The 17,929-nt window shown below is 39.7% G+C and overlaps 1 protein-coding gene across 16 annotated transcripts in view; it reads left to right on the top strand.

Annotated features, from left to right (window-relative positions):
• LOC143897516 (bromodomain adjacent to zinc finger domain protein 2B) overlaps positions 1-17,321 on the top strand; it is a 162,447-nt gene extending 145,126 nt beyond the window's left edge. For 9 of the 16 annotated variants that reach the window (XM_077406251.1, XM_077406297.1, XM_077406278.1 and 6 more), the window contains 16 exons: positions 3,283-3,348; positions 3,488-3,532; positions 5,283-5,336; positions 6,440-6,638; positions 6,812-6,931; positions 7,021-7,594; positions 7,794-8,013; positions 8,094-8,856; positions 8,916-9,197; positions 9,282-9,780; positions 10,067-10,412; positions 11,475-11,596; positions 11,683-11,824; positions 11,934-12,064; positions 12,860-13,144; positions 13,381-17,321. In XM_077406251.1, the coding sequence (XP_077262377.1) occupies positions 3,283-3,348; positions 3,488-3,532; positions 5,283-5,336; positions 6,440-6,638; positions 6,812-6,931; positions 7,021-7,594; positions 7,794-8,013; positions 8,094-8,856; positions 8,916-9,197; positions 9,282-9,780; positions 10,067-10,412; positions 11,475-11,596; positions 11,683-11,824; positions 11,934-12,064; positions 12,860-13,144; positions 13,381-13,558 (4,026 nt within the window). In that variant the 3' untranslated portion in view covers positions 13,559-17,321. The remainder of the gene's footprint in view (positions 1-3,282; positions 3,349-3,487; positions 3,533-5,282; positions 5,337-6,439; positions 6,639-6,811; positions 6,932-7,020; positions 7,595-7,793; positions 8,014-8,093; positions 8,857-8,915; positions 9,198-9,281; positions 9,781-10,066; positions 10,413-11,474; positions 11,597-11,682; positions 11,825-11,933; positions 12,065-12,859; positions 13,145-13,380) is intronic. The other 7 variants (XM_077406382.1, XM_077406288.1, XM_077406307.1 and 4 more) reach the window with 5 other exon arrangements.
• Positions 17,322-17,929: the final 608 nt, after the last annotated feature.

Raw genomic sequence — 17,929 nt, 5'->3', positions numbered from 1 at the left:
TTTATTTTACAATGATCTATCGGCAAATTTTGAAACTCTTTTCGAAATATATTTCATTAGCACATAATATCTCGTTATAATATGTTAGTCGTCTAAATATATTGAGGCTAATTAGGCGAGTTAAAACAAAGACTTAACAAAATCATATCTTGCGTCGGTGCATAAAATTTCACGTTTTTCAATGTTCCTACAAACACTAGTCTCTAGTCATTACATTTTCCCAATCATTTCACGATTCCTCGAACTCTCTCATTATAGCACTTGAAAATTTTCAACGTGTATCGCCAAAGTGAAGAGACGAACCTGCGATTGGCGTCGTAAATTCACCCCCGCCTAGTACTTTATATTGCGTAGTGATAAAACGAAAAAATACGTACACACACACACACACACACACATACATGCATATAGATGCTTTCGTAGGGTTGGCCGACCTCTTCGTCTGGCCAAGCGAATTTCGGAATTCTATTTTTATTGTCTCTCTCAGTGATCGTTTATTATGCTATATATTTTCGAAAATGACAAATTTATTCAAATATACTCAAACCTATATGGATTAATAAAAAAAAATTATAAGATTCTATTGATCGTGAGTAATTAATTTAAAAAGTATGTAAAATTTGACAATTTTGTAATGAAATAGGGTTTTTTCTCTTTCCGTGTGAGATCATTACTCTATTAATGAGTTCAATTTCAATTCACACATACTTTTCACATGAATTTTTTAGGGTAAACACTTCAAAATTAATATTTATCATTATTACGCTGTACTCAAATAGAGCTCCAATTAAAATATTGTCTAAAATAAATTGCTTTACTCAATTCATCTACAATTTAGTTCATTTCGAAAATTACGTTCAGTTTATCGTCCATTAAGTTTTCCCGATGAAGAGCAATTTCCGGGCGAGAAATCCGAAATCCGCCGAAAGATTATAAAGAAGAAGCACCGTTATCGATCTCGCGTTCTCGATGGCCGGCGGGTTTTCCGGAGATCGGCGACGGAAAAGCGCGGGGCTCATCGAGAATCGCGGGATCCAGATGCTAGATCAACACTGCGATCGAGGCACGTTAAGGCTGACGATACATACGTAGGCACGATATGTATATTTACGATAATATATGAACCGACTGTCGCAATGCTATCCTGTGCCTAGCTTCTCCTGTCACTATATACAAAATAACAGCTAGCTACATGATTATCCAGCATGCCATACTTTTCGAAGAACCTGTCTCTAGTATTCGAGTATTTAATTGCTACACGAGTATATATACAAAGAGCTTTCCTTTACCTTCTCGTTGTTACTGCGGACGAAAACGACACACGAATTACCCGCGTAAATGGATATATATGTGACACCTATACTTTATATATATACATATATATATATAAATATTTATACACGTATTATTACATATATATTTTTATTACTATGTATTATCTACTGTTACATTTTATATTTCCTAGGTGACACGACACGATAGCCTTAATATTTTATCGGCTTAAGCGACGGTACACATTGTGTACCGTTGATATAATATGTGCATACATAGGCGAGTATTGCTTGGCTCCTTGCATGCCCGACTGAGATTTTTCACTCTTTTCCACGTTATTATTCTTCTACTTCTCTTCGGTCTCTGTTCATCTTGTATAATGGTGTTGGTTTATAATGACAGTTTTACGCTCTCTCATTATCTCTCTCAAATGGTTGATTCTCTCTTTTTCCCCTATATTTATATAATATAATTAAATATAATTATTTGTCAATTCGTGTTCTTGCTGTCGAGTTCGCTCTCAGATTTTTCCACGAGCGAGTCGGTCTTCGTTATGCTTGGCTGCTGTCTCGGCGTATACGCGTCACTCTCTTGGTGGAGTTTTATATTAAATCGCATGCCTTTGCTACTCTTTTTTCTCTCTGTATAAAGATTTTTTACGGAGGACCTATTGCGCTAATTGAATATGCAATGTTTATCGGTATGTAGAAACTGAGCGTGCGTTATCTCACGGCTGTTACGATGAGCCTATAGCGTAGCCGCGGATGATATAAAGAGTCCACGAGAGCGCAACAATCGGATCGACCGAGTCGAACGGAAACGAAACGTTAAACTACGGGCATTTAGCAGAGCAGAGATTCAGATTTAGATTCAGATTTTTTAGCACGATCGTAGCCGGGAAAGGCGCAAAGATACGATTTGTGATCCCGAAGCTCCAACGTGATCGACGTATTATGGGTGCAAACAACGGGATAAAAGTAGGTCGTTCCTTCTTTAAATTTGAAATTAACTTTATCAGAACTTTTTTTAACTTCGACGTTCAGTTAAGTATTCGAGGATTGTTAAAAAGTTACGCCTTCCCGAGGAAGAATTGGCCTCGAGTACAAATAATGTGGCGTTAAAATAAAAAAGTGCACCCGTACTAATTTCCAGCTACATCCCCGAACTTTTAGAGTAGTGCTTAATCCCTGTCACTGATCTGCGCTATTTAGACATCGCTTTCCACACGTAGTCTTCGAATCACAATTACACTGTGAATGTCACGAAATCAAAAACCCGAGGAAAACCTCCCACACAGATGTGGGGAACTTGTATTAGCCAGGCTATTTTCGTCCGATTGCGAATTTGATAGGGATCCATTTCCATACGTCCGGAGAAACGTAAATTGTAAATCGGGAAGCGGAAATCGAGGCGGTCGCTTTATAAAAATCCATTGAATTAATTTTTGCTGAACATTTTTACAAGAAAAATATTTACGAATGTCAATAAAAACTGCCGTCAGGAAATTTTTTAAATTGTGACACAGTTATTCCTGTAATTTTAGTCTCTATACAGCAATATGCATTTTTATTTTGGGAATTAATTTAAAATAAAACCTCTGAATTTTTTATAAACTGCACATGTACGATCCCGTTTGATGGTTTTCACAGATTCGTTTCTGAAATGTTAACGATGAACGCCCAATAACGATTATAAGAAAGATTTTAATAATTTACGTTTTGGCACGAGCAAAATAAAATTAAACTTTGTAACAATAAAATAGCTTCTCTGCTCTTGCAACCCTCTCGATCGTCGCTGCAAGAAATCCAATAGGGGATACGGGAACTTCAGATCCAATTATCCAATTATCGGTGCCGGTAACGAGATAGTAGCTTTTCATCGCTGAAACAACGTTCTGTTTCTCTTGTCGTAAATACCGAGCAGTCCCGCGAACGAGAACAAAATTGCCTAAGTTTTCTCTTGATAAACATGATTACGGATGCGAGTGACGTGTGTATGGCGTATGCGCAGGCACGGAAAAAACGGGAGGAAGAGGTGCAGAAGATCCGACTGGAAGAACAACAAAGGAAGCAACAGGTAATTCAACAATCGTTACTATGTTAATGCCCGCGACCCGGTTCTTTCTCGGGTCGCCCGAAGTTGTAATACGCGAACGAACGACCACCGCGATGCCATTTCCGGAATTGCATTAAAAGAGATCTTTTTAATTTCTCAGGAACGAGAGCTGAAGCGGCAGCAGGCGGTCATGCTGAAAGAGCAGGTGAGTTCTCTCGTCTTAAAACGTTCAACCGTTCTCCGCCAATCGTTTCGTCGCTGTAGATTAGCGTGAGTGTGCGTGAGTGTGTCTCTCGTAGACGTAGAGGTGCTCTGTTTTACTTTTATCGCCTTCATTCGTTGCTCTTCGTTTATTTTTACTATGAGACCGACCTCCGAGCAAGTTGATCTTACGCGGAGATCGAATGAACCGGTAGGGGCCAGGAGATACCCCGTTTATCGAGGAGCGTGCACAAAATAATTATTTTAGAAATGGTAAACATATAAAGCGGAATATTTTACGTAATAGAATTAATTAATTATCGTATCTTGGAAACGGTGTTTGTTAGTAGTAAAAACTTCGTGTAATCTGCATGCGATTTTTCCGTAGAAATGTTTGAGCGGAATATCTGATTTCGGTATTGTAGACATTCGTGGAGATTTTCGCGAAAGATTTAATCTGACATGAATATATTAATCTATTATATAAATTAAAACTGAATTAAAAATCCAATCGAAGGAAACAGGGCTAAATAAAAGCCATTCGCTGTTCTTGATGCGAAAGATTTATTCAATCATTGGTTAGTTCGAACGTTTCGGTCTGAGTTAAAAATATTCTAAAACGAAAAGTTACACACGTTTCTTAAGAATTTAAATTCTTTCTTTCTATATATCATGATTTTTGCGTTTTAGAAAATGCACATTATTATTTCTGATCTTGAAAAACAGCACGTCGTACGGTAGCATTTATTCATGCCATTGTTATGAAGTATTATGTTTGTTTTTGAGAGCAAGGAAGTCGTCTTGTGTTATTTTAATACGTTTAATACAGCAATTATTGAATAGAAACTACATTAAAGAAATTAATTGCATATGCACATACGAGGAATACAATGCTATTATTTTTATGTCTCTTCAACGATTAATAAGTTTCAATTTACATTGTAAAATATTCACTGTAGAAGAATCTAACATTCTGTGTTTCGGACCTACAGCTCTAACTCATTATTTATATTATCAATATTCATCGACATCGAAAAAGTAAAATTGCTGTTGCGATTAATATATCATTTTCGGGGAAGTGTAATTCATCGCATATCACACGCGGAATGTCCAATCTTCATCGCGATGAGTTTCAATCACCGGATATCTGACGAATTTTGGAGTAAAATCTTTTTCAGCAAAAATTTCAATGAGAACCCGAGTATCAAAACATACAGTGGAAATTGAAGGATGTTCGCAAATTAAAAACTTTTGGAACAGACAAAACTTCAATATTTCTATTAGTTTCCAATAGACTAATGAAAAGATTGAATTTATTACGAATTGTGTTGCCAAAAAAAAGACATTTAATTACATTAAATATATAACGGACTTTTTATATTTCATTAAAAATATTGCAAAGTTTTGACACACAATGTTTCTAAGTTCTTACAAAAAAAACTCGTTTTGTATCTTTCAAACGAGTTTAAATTTAACGAGAATGAAGATAAGACACCCCGCAATCACTTATCGCGCTCGCTTTATCTTGAAATCGAAAAAGTCAATCCAGCATAACGTTGTCGCGCATTTGCTCAACAATCCTGTCGCGAAGGGGTCGTTCGCGCTGCCGATTTCGCGACACGATTTAACTCCGTGACAGACAGATAGCCGATAAGTAGAGAACATCTACACGGTAGAGAGCGAGGGAAAGATTGTTAGATTGAATGTGGCGGGGTTTGAGCACTAGTGGACTGTGGATGTGTTTTGTGCCGCAGATGTACATGCAGGAGCTCACCAAGCAGCGCGAGATGCTCTACACCGTCGAGCTGGTATGTCACATACCTAATCTAGCGTCTAACAGAAACGACATTAACGAATTTAGCGACTTTGCTCTCGCAACTAACTCACCACCGGCTCTGCGTTACATCGCAAAACTGCGGCGTGCACACGAACGGCTTATGCGTTACATTCCCGTCGAGTTTCGAGCGTTTCAATTTCGAGATCTAACGATTGGCTTGTGCGGACCACGTGTCGCGTTTTACACATATCGTTCAACACCTTTCGGCATACCGTGTATCTTTGTCCCTTAACGCAATAAGCTTACTTAATCTGTATCCGCTTCAGCTTTCACAAATCATTGCAGTTCATAAGCTTACATCTTGCGAAAAAATAAAAGCACACACCACACACACACACACACACACACACACACACACACACATTCGCCACCTCTCTGAGTTAAGTGCTAGGGAATCGAAAATTTCCCACTTGTTTTGCCACATAACGACGCGTTCGATAGAAACTTCTCTTGAGATTTTTAAGAACTTCAGGACTGATCCGGCTGAGGAAACCGTTTCGGGTAGCTCGACCGCTAGATTTAGTTTGCTAGAAATTGCACGGTTTTCTGCGCACTGTAAATGTAAAAGAGCGGTTTCCGCCACGACGCGCCGCATTGCTCTCCTATTACTATCAGTGCATCCGTTTAACAATATTGTTCGTAATGTGTAATGCGTGGAAGAGTATTTGGGACGGTTGTAGAGTTTGGCCCGTTGTCCGTACGTGACATAGATACAGAGTAGAAGATCATGGGAACTGTATATAAATGGATAACTCAAGTAACACAATTCTCGTTTCTTTAAAAGTTCGAATCAACTAAACGTTTATAGATTACAAATAAAATCCTTGTGAAAAAAACGTTAATTTTCTAAAATATAATGTTCTTAAAAGATTTTTTCAAGTTTAGTGAAGAATAGTATTTGCAAAAAATAATAGTTTCTTGTGATTTTTTGCTCCACACACATATTACGCTTTATTGGCAATACACAAAGGAGAGTCTATATACACCACAATTTTGTCTTGATTCAATATTATCTGCATGAGCGCGCCAGATAGTTTTGCTGCGTGTTACTGTAACAATGAACGATGACCGCAGGAGAGGGAGAGAAGGAGGCAGCATATGGCCCTGATACGGGCACTGGAGAACCGTCGGAAGATGGAGGAGAAAGAGAAGAAACGCCTGGAGGCCAGGGCCGAGAGGATAGCGACGAAGGAAAAGCGGGCAGAACAGAGGAGAGTCGAGATGGAGTTGATCGAACAAATTCGCAAGCCCGTGGAGGATATGGAGCTGACAGGTACGGGAACAAAAGAGTGACTGATATCATATTATGAGAACATTGCTCTTACTACGTCACGTGGCGAGTTTGAGTGCTAAGTTTGTACATACATCTCTAACGAGAGTTTTGGACTAATGACTCTTAATTAATTCTTCCTTCTTCTAACTAATTTGTTCTATCTATGCTTTTAGATCACAGACCACTGCCAGAAGTCAAAAGAATACCTGGACTTAAGCTCTCTGGGCAAGCGTTCGCGGACATCGTCATGGTCTTCGAATTTTTACACAACTTCGGGGAGACTTTAGGATTCGGTGAGAGCATTTTGTTGTATACCTGTCAGAATGAAAAATCATTCATTATTTTATTAGGGATTGATTTTTATTGCCCTATTTTTTTGTAGATATGGAATCACTACCGAGTTTGAAGAGTCTTCAACTCGCTCTTCTCAACGACGAAGAAGCCGAAGAGGAAATGCTGTCGGTTATGACGCATCTGTTGGTGTGTGCCATTGAAGATCCCGGAATCCCGCAACCGGCTAGACACACCACAGGCCTGGGTCAGAGTTTGCGTCAAGCTGACATCACTCACGCCAACATCAGTGAAGTACTGCGAATTTATTTGTACGCGAACGCAACCGGCGAAGTGAAGGCTCTGACAGGGGTGTGCCTTGAGCGTGAGCGCGACAAGAAATTTGCCGATCATCATCAGAACGGCGGCGATTACGCTTCGACCTGCTCGGGGAAGAACGCGCAGTTCTATGAGCACTTACATAACAACGAAACGTGGAAGATGTCGGAAAGATTGCGAGACAAGCCTTTCCTAGCGTTGAATCCGACGCATAAAGCGCAGATGCTCGCTTTCCTTTGCAACGAGCTGCTGCAAAATAAGGCTGTGATCAGACAGATAGAGGGTAGCCTCGAAACGGTGGCTCAGCTGAGGAAGGAGAGATTCGTATTGGATACCAAAATCAGAAAGTAAGTTGCATGATACGAAAAATTAATTGATTGAAATATGAGATTGACCGAATAATTTTATTAAATCTATCGTAAGTGATTTTTAAATTTAAAGATACGTTAAGAGAAGCTAAATTAAATTATTTAAAGGTACATTACAGATTAAATTATATTTTTTCAGACTTGTTTTAACAATATCTGTTATTTTTTGTTCATACAGGCTTAGACAATTACACAGTCGAAAAGTCCGAATGGAAGCTGTAGGCGTCATTGTAAATAAGATTGGTGACACAATCACTATCGAGAAGAAGGAAGGTGAGGAAGAAGGCAATACTACGTCCACTGCCGTAGGTACGACACCTACACCGGACGAGATTCATCATGAGGACGAAGTAGAAGACATGTCTGAGAATGAGAGTGAAGGCACTCAGCCAGAAGAGGTATATCTTAGAACATCAATGTACTCTTAAATTAATTTGCAGATTTATTTGATATTTACTGAAAAAAAAATTTTATTTAGGAGGAAGATAAAAATTTGTCTGGCGAAGAATTAGGTAAAAAATTGGATAAACTATTGAAGCAATCAGAGGAACAACTGCAAAAGCTGAACAGCTCTTCGAAGCAACTCCGTGCACACATATTCGGCCAGGACAGGTATTGGAGGAGATACTGGGAATTAGCATGCGCCGGCGGCATCTTCGTGGAAGCCATGGAGAGCGCCGAACCGGAGATTCTCGACCTTCAAGCTGAGCTTGACGAGAAGTACAAAAACATGCCGGTAGAGGAGAAGTCCGAGGTGAAGCAAGAGGGCGAAGGCAAGACGAATTCCGAAAATCATGAAAATGAGGCGCCGAACGAAGTTAAGGATGAAAAGAAACACAATTTGAATGAGCAAGATGAGGATATGAAATCTCATGGGGATAAGCTGAAGTCCGAAGTGGAGGAGGTTAACTGTAAGAAAGAGTCTGAACAAAATTGCAGCTCGGAGAATTCCGAGGGTGTAAAGGAGGAGAAGAGAAACAACGACGTTGATAGTACAATGACAGATGCGAAGACGAATGTCACGTCCGAAGAAATAAAACAAGAAACGGAGGTGATCAATACAGATGTCGATATGAAAGAGGAAGTGAAAAAGGAGAACGAGGAAACGGATGAAGATATGACAAAACCTTTGGTGAAAACGATGAAGGACAAGATTGTGGAAACGATACCGAATGGCGACAAGTTCAACCACGTCAATAATCTGCACAACGGGAAGGAACTCAACGGCTCTTTTATTTCTAGTGAGTTTCTATAAATCCTTGCCCGTAATAGACTCTTCATTATTTTTAATTAATATCAGTTATGTCGATTATTTCAGATAGCAGCAATGCCGAGCCTAATTGGTTTTCCATCTTGCCGCGTGAAACGTGCGATACTCCGGGACCTAGCACTAAGCAAATATTTGGCATAGCCGAGCCGACCGAGCTCAGAATCCCAATATTCCCACCGCCAGCTAGTCCGAGTTACGATAGATGTGACAGTCCAGCGCCCCTGATATTAACTCAAGATGAGGCAGTACAATTAGAATATTTGAAGGTGCATGGTTTACCGCCTCCTGGCGAAGCCAAACCGGTGCCGACTGGTAAGTCGAGTTGATTCGCGAATATTAAAATCAATACGGATGACTGTGTTTTCCAAATTTCTAATCATGTGACCTTATATACAGATCTGAGATACGGTTGGTGGAGGATAACAGATGTGGACACGTTCCAAGAGCTTCTCGAGCATCTACATTCTCGCGGCGTCCGCGAGAAAGAGTTGAAGCGCACAACGTGGGCAACGATGGAATCCTTTTTAGCCGTAACTGGTAAAATTAATGTTGATCCTGGCAACATCGCCGCCACGGAACTTCAAGGAGAACCAGACGATCCCAACACGCCAATTCCGAAACCTGATAATCCGAGTAACTGGAGCGAGCAAGTTGCTCTGCGAGTAGATGCTCAACTCTTGGAGCAAGTGGAAGCGCTTGAAGATAAAGTGGCTAACGCTAGCATGCAAGTCAAAGGCTGGAAACTACCGCCGCGAGCGGGAACTGAGGAAGCCGAAGAAATTGAGAAGTTGAATGAAATGGAGAAGATTAGCGCGGTCGAGCAAGCGCGGCAAAGGCTACTTTCTTTGGAGGCAGCTATTGAAAGGAGATACTTGAAACCACCTTTAGGCGTTTGGTAAGATGAGTTTCTTTTTCAGTCAGTTATTTCATCTTTATGGTATACGATAACTATGGCTCACATGATTTCTTCAACATTTGGTGGTAAAAGGAAAAATTATGATTATATATTTTGCAGGAAAATTAAATAAAAAGGATTATTGACAAAAAAAATAAAATAAATCTTAAATAAAATTTGATTAATTGGAGTGTCTTCTATTGTCACTGTTGAAGCACTCAATTAACATATAAATTAAATTTGTTGAGCGAAAGTTGTATAATTTAATTATATTTTAATTTTGTAGCACGGGAGATCCCAACTTAGCAGCCCTCAAGGCGGAACAGGCGGCGGCCGCTAACGCAAACTCGAATAATTCCGAGCAGAATAACCAGGCGCCTGCACCGCCAGAGGAAACAACGCCGCGGGGTCTGAACACTTGGCGGGAGGCGACGGCACGAGCGCACACGTCGGCGCAACTCGCTATGGCGCTCTACATGCTCGAGGCCAGCATCGCTTGGGACAAGAGCATCATGAAGGCTGTGAGTCTAACAACAGCTAGAAACTCGGTCTGCGCCAAGCTACGAAACCGCTGCGTCTCACTCAAAGCTACCAATCAGTACAAACAGCTATTGACTACTTCTCAGACCTCTGTGGGTATTCGCACTAACTTACTAACCGAAACGTTCTTTACTACCCCCGCACCCGATACCTTTGTCCTTTCCGTTGAATGGCTCACAGAGAGTACGTCGCCTCGAATGGATATCGACAGGTGTCTACTCGATCCGATGACCGGAGCCTGAACGATATGTTTCTCACGCGACAATATTCTTACAATATATGTTCGCTTCCAGTTCTCATTCAAAAATTCTAATATATATCACGCGTGCGAAGAACTGGCAATGAAATTTGCATACATCCGTTGGATTTCGCTCTGTTGGCGCGATACCTGGATACTTGTTTCATTTATCTTAATTTATATGCATTTACATAAATTAAACGTGCGTCCATTGATGAATTATATTCATGAATTATTGAATATTGGGATACATAATGTCTGTAACATATAATAAATCATAACAAAAATCGCGTTAGGAAAAATGTGCGTTAAGAATGTACACTCAATGGTGGTCAGAGTCTAACGTAACGGTTGCATGCAAAACTGCCGCTTACTATTTGTTCATTTTTTTTAATTATTTAATATCTTTGTTTTTTAATTTTTACGTTCGCATATAGCTCTAGTTCGCTTTTTCACATTTTATGCATTCGGGAAAATCCCATTGCTGTTCTTGTTACTATCGTGATTGATTTACTGTAGCTCACATTTGTATTATTGCACGGATTTTAGATATATTTATTTATAATTTGTATGCATAAACCATACCTTAGTCTGTAGTATTTGAGAAACAAAACTCAAAAATATATTCCTGTAACTTATTATTTTGTGAATATTTATTTGCTATACTAAACTATTTTGAATTAATTTATTATACATAGATCTTATTTAACTTAGTGCGTAATTTTTTATCGTGTTTTTGTGCTTTATTAATTGGATACACACGAATTGTCTACATAGAGCTTTGTTGTTGCTTTTAAAAGTTTTAAAAAATGCTCGACTAACAAACAGTGCTACAATCTTCATGCTATTTTAGCCACTTGAAAGATTAATTCTTCCATTCTCTCTTAAATGAGAAATTCATTCGTTTTGGTTTCAGAATTGCCAGTTTTGTCACAGTGGAGACAACGAAGATAAGCTGCTGCTCTGTGATGGCTGTGACCGTGGCTACCATACTTACTGTTTCCGTCCAAAAATGGAAAACATTCCTGATGGTGACTGGTGAGTAACGCTCTTGTGTATCGCACTCTTGTCTAATTTTATTTTAAGTTTTTCAAAGAGTTTCAAACTTTCCCTATTACTTTCAGGTATTGTCACGAATGTATGAACAAAGCAACAGGTGAACGCAATTGTTTAGTGTGTGGAAAGAGAGCGGGTAAAAACCTGGTCCTATGCGAACTCTGTCCTAGGGCTTATCACACTGACTGCCATAATCCTGTTATGCCAAAAGTAAGTAATTGCCGAAATGTATCTCTGTTGAAGATATTATTTTTTAACAAAGTTAAGTGTGTTGTTTCGAAGCCTAGATTTTATTGTATGCAACACTCTCTACTTACAGATGCCACGAGGAAAATGGTATTGCTCTAATTGCCACAGTAAACAACCAAAGAAGAGAAATAGTAGTCGAAGGAGTCATACCAAAGGGGGAGGCACCAGAGAAAGTGAAAGTTCTGATCATCCACCAGCTAGGTGATTACGTTAAAAACAAACAAACATTGTCAAGTTGCTGGCTTAATGACGTTTCATGCGAAGTATATTAGAAAACAGCTATAATGAATGATTTGATAATATTCATCGCAGCCGCAAATGGCGGACAAGTATTATTCCCGATTGAATAAAGTAATCTCAAAACGAATCTAACTGTATACGAAAACTATCTGTATACACTGTACTCACATGCGATTACCTGCTTGATCCTCGGCCCGTGTCGCAATACCGCCGAGAATTTTTGTCGTCTCGAGGAACTTTTCCTTTTATGCAGGGTGTTCTAATGAGAGGCTAGAGATCCCATTTTTCATTCTTTGAAGGCGGTTGTCACTGATAGATTTTTCCGAGTGGTTTCCGTTCCTTCGGTGTCTCGTCTCAAGTTTCTCCGCCGGGACACCCTGTACATTCATGATACATCGTTGTTTGCCTAGTGTATTTGCGATCGCCGACTGTGGGATAGGTATTTTCTCAGAAATATTCATCGTAACAGTAGATCCGCCTTCAGATCGTATATGACGAGTCGGAAAAATATAAACGAGAGAGCGCAAGAGGGCGAAAAATAGAAACGGAAAAAGTAATAAAGAGCGAACGAGAGACAGAGAGTCAGAGAGAACGCAAATAATTCATCGGGAGCAGCGTACCCGTCTCAGCCGGACACACGATCGAATCTTATGCAATTCGTCCTTGCGCATTCGTCCAGAGGCTTTTAAGACGGGAAACCTCCTGCAGAACGGAAGCTAATCGTGCAAATAATTTCTCTGTTGTTTTGCGCCGCAGTCCAACGCCATCAACGGCATCGAACACGCACGTAGAGGATGTCAGTTCGTCGGAACCGCCGACTCCTACCGCCTCACCACGGAAGGAGGGTAACAATCGGACGCTCACGAAGAAGCAACAACGAGAGCTGGCACCTTGTAAGATACTCCTCGAACAGTTGGAGCAGCAGGACGAGGCCTGGCCGTTCCTCCTGCCGGTGAACACCAAACAGTTCCCGACCTACAAGAAAATCATAAAAACCCCCATGGATCTCAGTACGATTAAGAAGAAATTGCAGGACTCCGCGTAAGTTGTCCAATACGCGCCAGCGATTAGTTAAGCGAACGTACTATCTTTAGCTGCCTTTCCTCTCAAAATCTCTTGGTCTTTAAGACAGGCCTAATAAATTTAATATATACACACACACAGACTGATCTCGCAAAAATAAAATAAAAATATATAAAACAATCTGTTGACCGGTCGTCAACCTTGGTCGGCATTGAAAGGCTGAAGTTTTTCACAACGAGTGCTTCTCGATGCAGGTACAAGTCTCGCGATGAGTTTTGCGCCGATGTCAGGCAGATGTTCATCAACTGCGAGGTATTCAACGAGGACGACAGTCCTGTGGGCAAGGCCGGCCACGGGATGCGCAGTTTCTTCGAAATGCGCTGGACCGAGATCACCGGCGCGCCACCTCCGCATCCGCAAACGCATAGCTGAGGCTCGGTACGTTCGCGCAACACCTGCAACAGCTTCGCTCACTTCTACTATTAGGATACGCGCCGCGTCACTGACCGCGACTAGACCGACAGTCGTCGAAAGGGACTCTGATCCATCCCTCTACCACTTCACTTCCGAGCATTAATCGGCCTCGTTCTAGCGGCCGATCGAATTTTCTATTGTAATAGTAATCGTTGCGAACGCGGGCACGCTCTCGCCTATCTTGCGTATCATCCATTCTCGCTGTTCATCACGTACGCGAGTGCGTTTTTTCTCGCGTTTCATAAGACGCTCTAGAACTCGGGTATATACTGTGACACGAATGTCTCGTACTTTATTTCCTTGTTAGCACTTATGACGCGGTTTTCGTCAAACCTACTCATTGTAAAGTATTATAGCGAGACGTTCTCAGCCGATCGGACACTCGGCTTCGGTTTAACGAATATTGATAAAGGTGCGAGAAGCTTCGCACTTAGGTCGAGATCTTGGTCTGCGGTAACAAGCACCTCCTCGACGTGATTAATCAGATACGAGTACGCGCGCATCATTTCGATCCCCGATCGATCGGGACGGAGCAATGCGAATGGTCATTGTACTTACCGATAAACAAGTGAACGTTTGCCTAAGCGACAAAAAAAGTGTAATTTGCGATTGTATTATACGGGCTTAATGCCGACGCATCGTCGGCGAAAGAAATATTTTGCAAAGTAATAAATGTGAAAAAAAGAGAGAAGTTATATATGTATATATATAATTATGAATATGAATATATAGTGTATATGTATACAGAATCTATATACACACACATATATTGTACACATGTCACAACATGCATACATTCAAACGTACATTTGCCCACGGATGAGCACCATAAGGGTATTATTTCGCCGTAGAAGTAGAATAGACAAATTGATGAGCGAAGTTAATGTTTGAATTTGTAATATAATAGTATGGCTAATCAGAATAACTTTTGTTCGCAAATTACAAAAAGAAACTTGATTCGTTCTCAGCACAAGCGAAGAGATCAGGCAACTTGCGTCCGACGAGAAAGAATAAAGTTTTTTTTTTTTATAATTTGAGAGTAGGATTTATTCCGGCCATGTGCGGACCGTCGTATTACAAATTGAAGAAAAGATCTTAACACCGTTTCGCAGAACCATTTTTGGTTTCTTATGTTTTTTGCATTTAATTTTGGATTTCGTTAACTTGTGAGTTGTATGACGCATGATGTACGCAGAACGTATATATATTATTCGTGACATAACGAAGAGATAGAAAATATTCGTATTTTCACACATCAGTATTCCGAGACGAGACTATATACGTCTTTACTGTGACTGTTGTATTGATTCGCGGATATTTAAAATCTGGCAAATTAATAAGTGTAGGATTTATCATAACTTTAATTACTTTGTTAAAAGCGAAGAAATTCAGACGGTTATTATAACTTAGTCAATTCCCCATTAATTAATTAACCATGTATCGGGTCTTGCGTACCCTATGTATGAACGATACTTTGAGAACTCTGCTCGTAGAAAAAAAATGTCAAGTCTTTCTAGAATACTCCGTCTGCTTGATTTTATGCAACACAACGTCGTTTCGACTAGTATACGTTGCGATTGTGCAAATCTAAACTCTTCCACTGCCGTTAGAGAGATTCGCATTGCTTTAAGCTCATCAATCCAAAATATTTATTATTTAGATTTTATTAACGGATTGTGCGCGCGGAAATGTTCATTATCCGCGTCCATTTAGTTTCCTATCTTTCGTTCATCGAGTCATAAAAGTTCCGAATCAACGCAACATATGCACAACAAAATTATTCAGGGACGACATCACCATTGTCTGTCAGGCTGATCCGAAAATGCGATCAGCGTGAAGATTATTCGAATGCAGTAAGAATAATGCATTGCACAGCGAGCGCCTTTGAGAGGACGAATTCTTTTCCGGGAGTAACGAATACGATTACGTTTTTATTGTCATTGGAAAAGCTAGGTTTTCGTAATTACACCGTGCGTAGTATTATTATTATAATATAAGAATTATATCGCAATTCTGTCTGCGTCCGTCGAGCTCGACGACGCGGAGACTCACGTCGGTTCTCTGCCATCAGCGCGGAGTTTCCCCAAGGACGACAATCGACGCTCGGTTCGATCGTCGAAAGATCTTTTCGAACCAAAAGTGTCGTCGTCGCAGCATCGCCGTAGAATAAACGCGAAGGAAGCACATCGCGCTGCGCACGATAGATTGCCAGACGGCGACGAGAATTTCTCCGATTAATAATAAACGTGATACCTTTGTGAGTGCGATCATCTTACGCAAGACGGTGTCGACAATGTGACGAGAGCACATTAACACTTGTATCTTGTTTTGTATGTAATTGATGTACATTATTGCTCGTAATAGCGAAATAGTTGGTAAATAGCGAGAGGAACCCGAGGGAAAGGGGAGTTCAGCCGTAGTGTGACGTGCTAAATGATTACGGTTTAAAGAAAAAGGAAAAAAAAACATTTGTAGCGTGTAAAAGTATTAGCTAGAGTATAAATGCCTGCGGAGGGGCGACGACGAAGTAAAAAGTAAATAATATCGTTCGGGGTGCGAAATTGAAAAACGGGAGCGTCGTAATTTAGGAACGAACATCCGGTAAGATCGCTGACGAGATTGCGCGATAATTATAAATTTTGTGGCGTCCCATTGTGTCGAGTGTCGAGAAATAGCTCGCTAGTTTCACCCGTGAAGATTTGCTGATGAGAATTAAAAAAAGAATCTAACAGATCTTATATATGATTTTAAGAACCTACGAATTTAATTATTAATCTGTCGGTTGAGATACAGCATTCACACTCAATTGTATTAATTTGTGAAAGTCGTAAGAGAAATTTCATTGTTTCTTTTTTTTTCTGTTTGTCTCCGTTTCTCGACACCATGTCTATTTTTAGTTTATGTAAAAAAGAAAAGAAAAGAGAACAACCGCTATAGCTCTCGCAATATACGACGGCACGAGACTGCAATCAGTTCATATGTTTAAGTTTATTGTAAAGCGCAGATTTGTGGGGCATTTTGTCGATCTTACCGATTGTTCTTCGGGAGGCACCGGCCGTGCCGTTTTGGAGCACCGCGCCTCGCACCGTCATACAGTAGCCGATACGTTTAGACATCTCATACATTCAGACGACAAAACCGACACAACAGAAACAAATAATTTTTTAAAATTTAATTATTATTTAAATAGTACAGTTACATTGTTAGTATGAATAACGACGCTTTTTATACGAATTTTAGTTTGTAAACGTCGATCTTACGATATATATATATATATAGTATAAATAAATGAATATATATATATATATATATATATATATATATATATAGTATATAAAAATGAGAGACAATGGTAATAGTAATAATAATTGATATCGATTAACTAAGGAGCGGAAGATAAAGAGAAACGAAGGCAGTGTTTAGGAGAAGAGCAAGTGAACGAGCACGAGAATGAAAGAAAAAGAGAGAAAGATAAATGAGAGTGCATGTGTGTGCGAATGAAAATGAAAGAGAGAGAGAGAGAGAGAGAGAGAGAGAGAGAGAGAGAGAGAGAGAGAGAGAGAGAGAGAGAGAGAGAGAGAGAGAGAGAGATTAAGTTAGGTGATTGTTTGTCTATCGTATACACGAAGGCATACGTTAGGTAGCCTCGATGCTATTTAAACAGACTTAATTAATGTATTGCAAATGAATTAATAAAGTGTAAGCGAAGCGTGTATCTATATAGTGCGACTTTTTTCTTTTGGCAACCACAATAAAATTCTCGATGAGCAGTTAAGACCTCCTGGCATCTGGAAATCAAGGTATACAAGGTGTATATACAACAGACTGAGACACCTTTTCCCCACAAAAAAATAATTTTACCGGATGTCTGTATCGATTTTACCTTGATGCTGGTGAAAATCTTATTAAACATCCTTAATTCATATTTTTAGATATTTTAGTCATTCTTAAATTAAAATCATGTTGAGGAGAGAGATTGACGTTTTCCAAGAATAATACTAAACTTCTTCCGTCTTGATATTTATTTCGTTCTTATAGATTTACTTGATTGTTAACGAATTACTAGCAATTACGCAAAGGCGTAGAAGGCACTGATATTATTAACAATTAATATTACATGTGTAGCAGTACAATATATATTAATTAGTAATTAATATTACATCATACAACAGTATTAATATATTATTTAATTTATCAGTGGTCGCTATATATATATGATTTTTCTTGTTGATATTCGAGACACGTGCGAGATTCGAATTCGCCGCCGTGGCGCATGCGCGATGCCGGTCGTTGCAACAAAACTAACTTCAGACTCTTCAGTGGATCGTG

This window comes from Temnothorax americanus, unplaced genomic scaffold, assembly GCF_048541705.1.
Source record: "Temnothorax americanus isolate GAGA-0224 unplaced genomic scaffold, ASM4854170v1 Scaffold1, whole genome shotgun sequence".
NCBI classification, from domain to species: Eukaryota; Metazoa; Arthropoda; class Insecta; order Hymenoptera; family Formicidae; genus Temnothorax; species Temnothorax americanus.
Note: the sequence above shows the minus strand (reverse complement) of the source record. Positions and strands in the feature narration are given on the sequence as shown.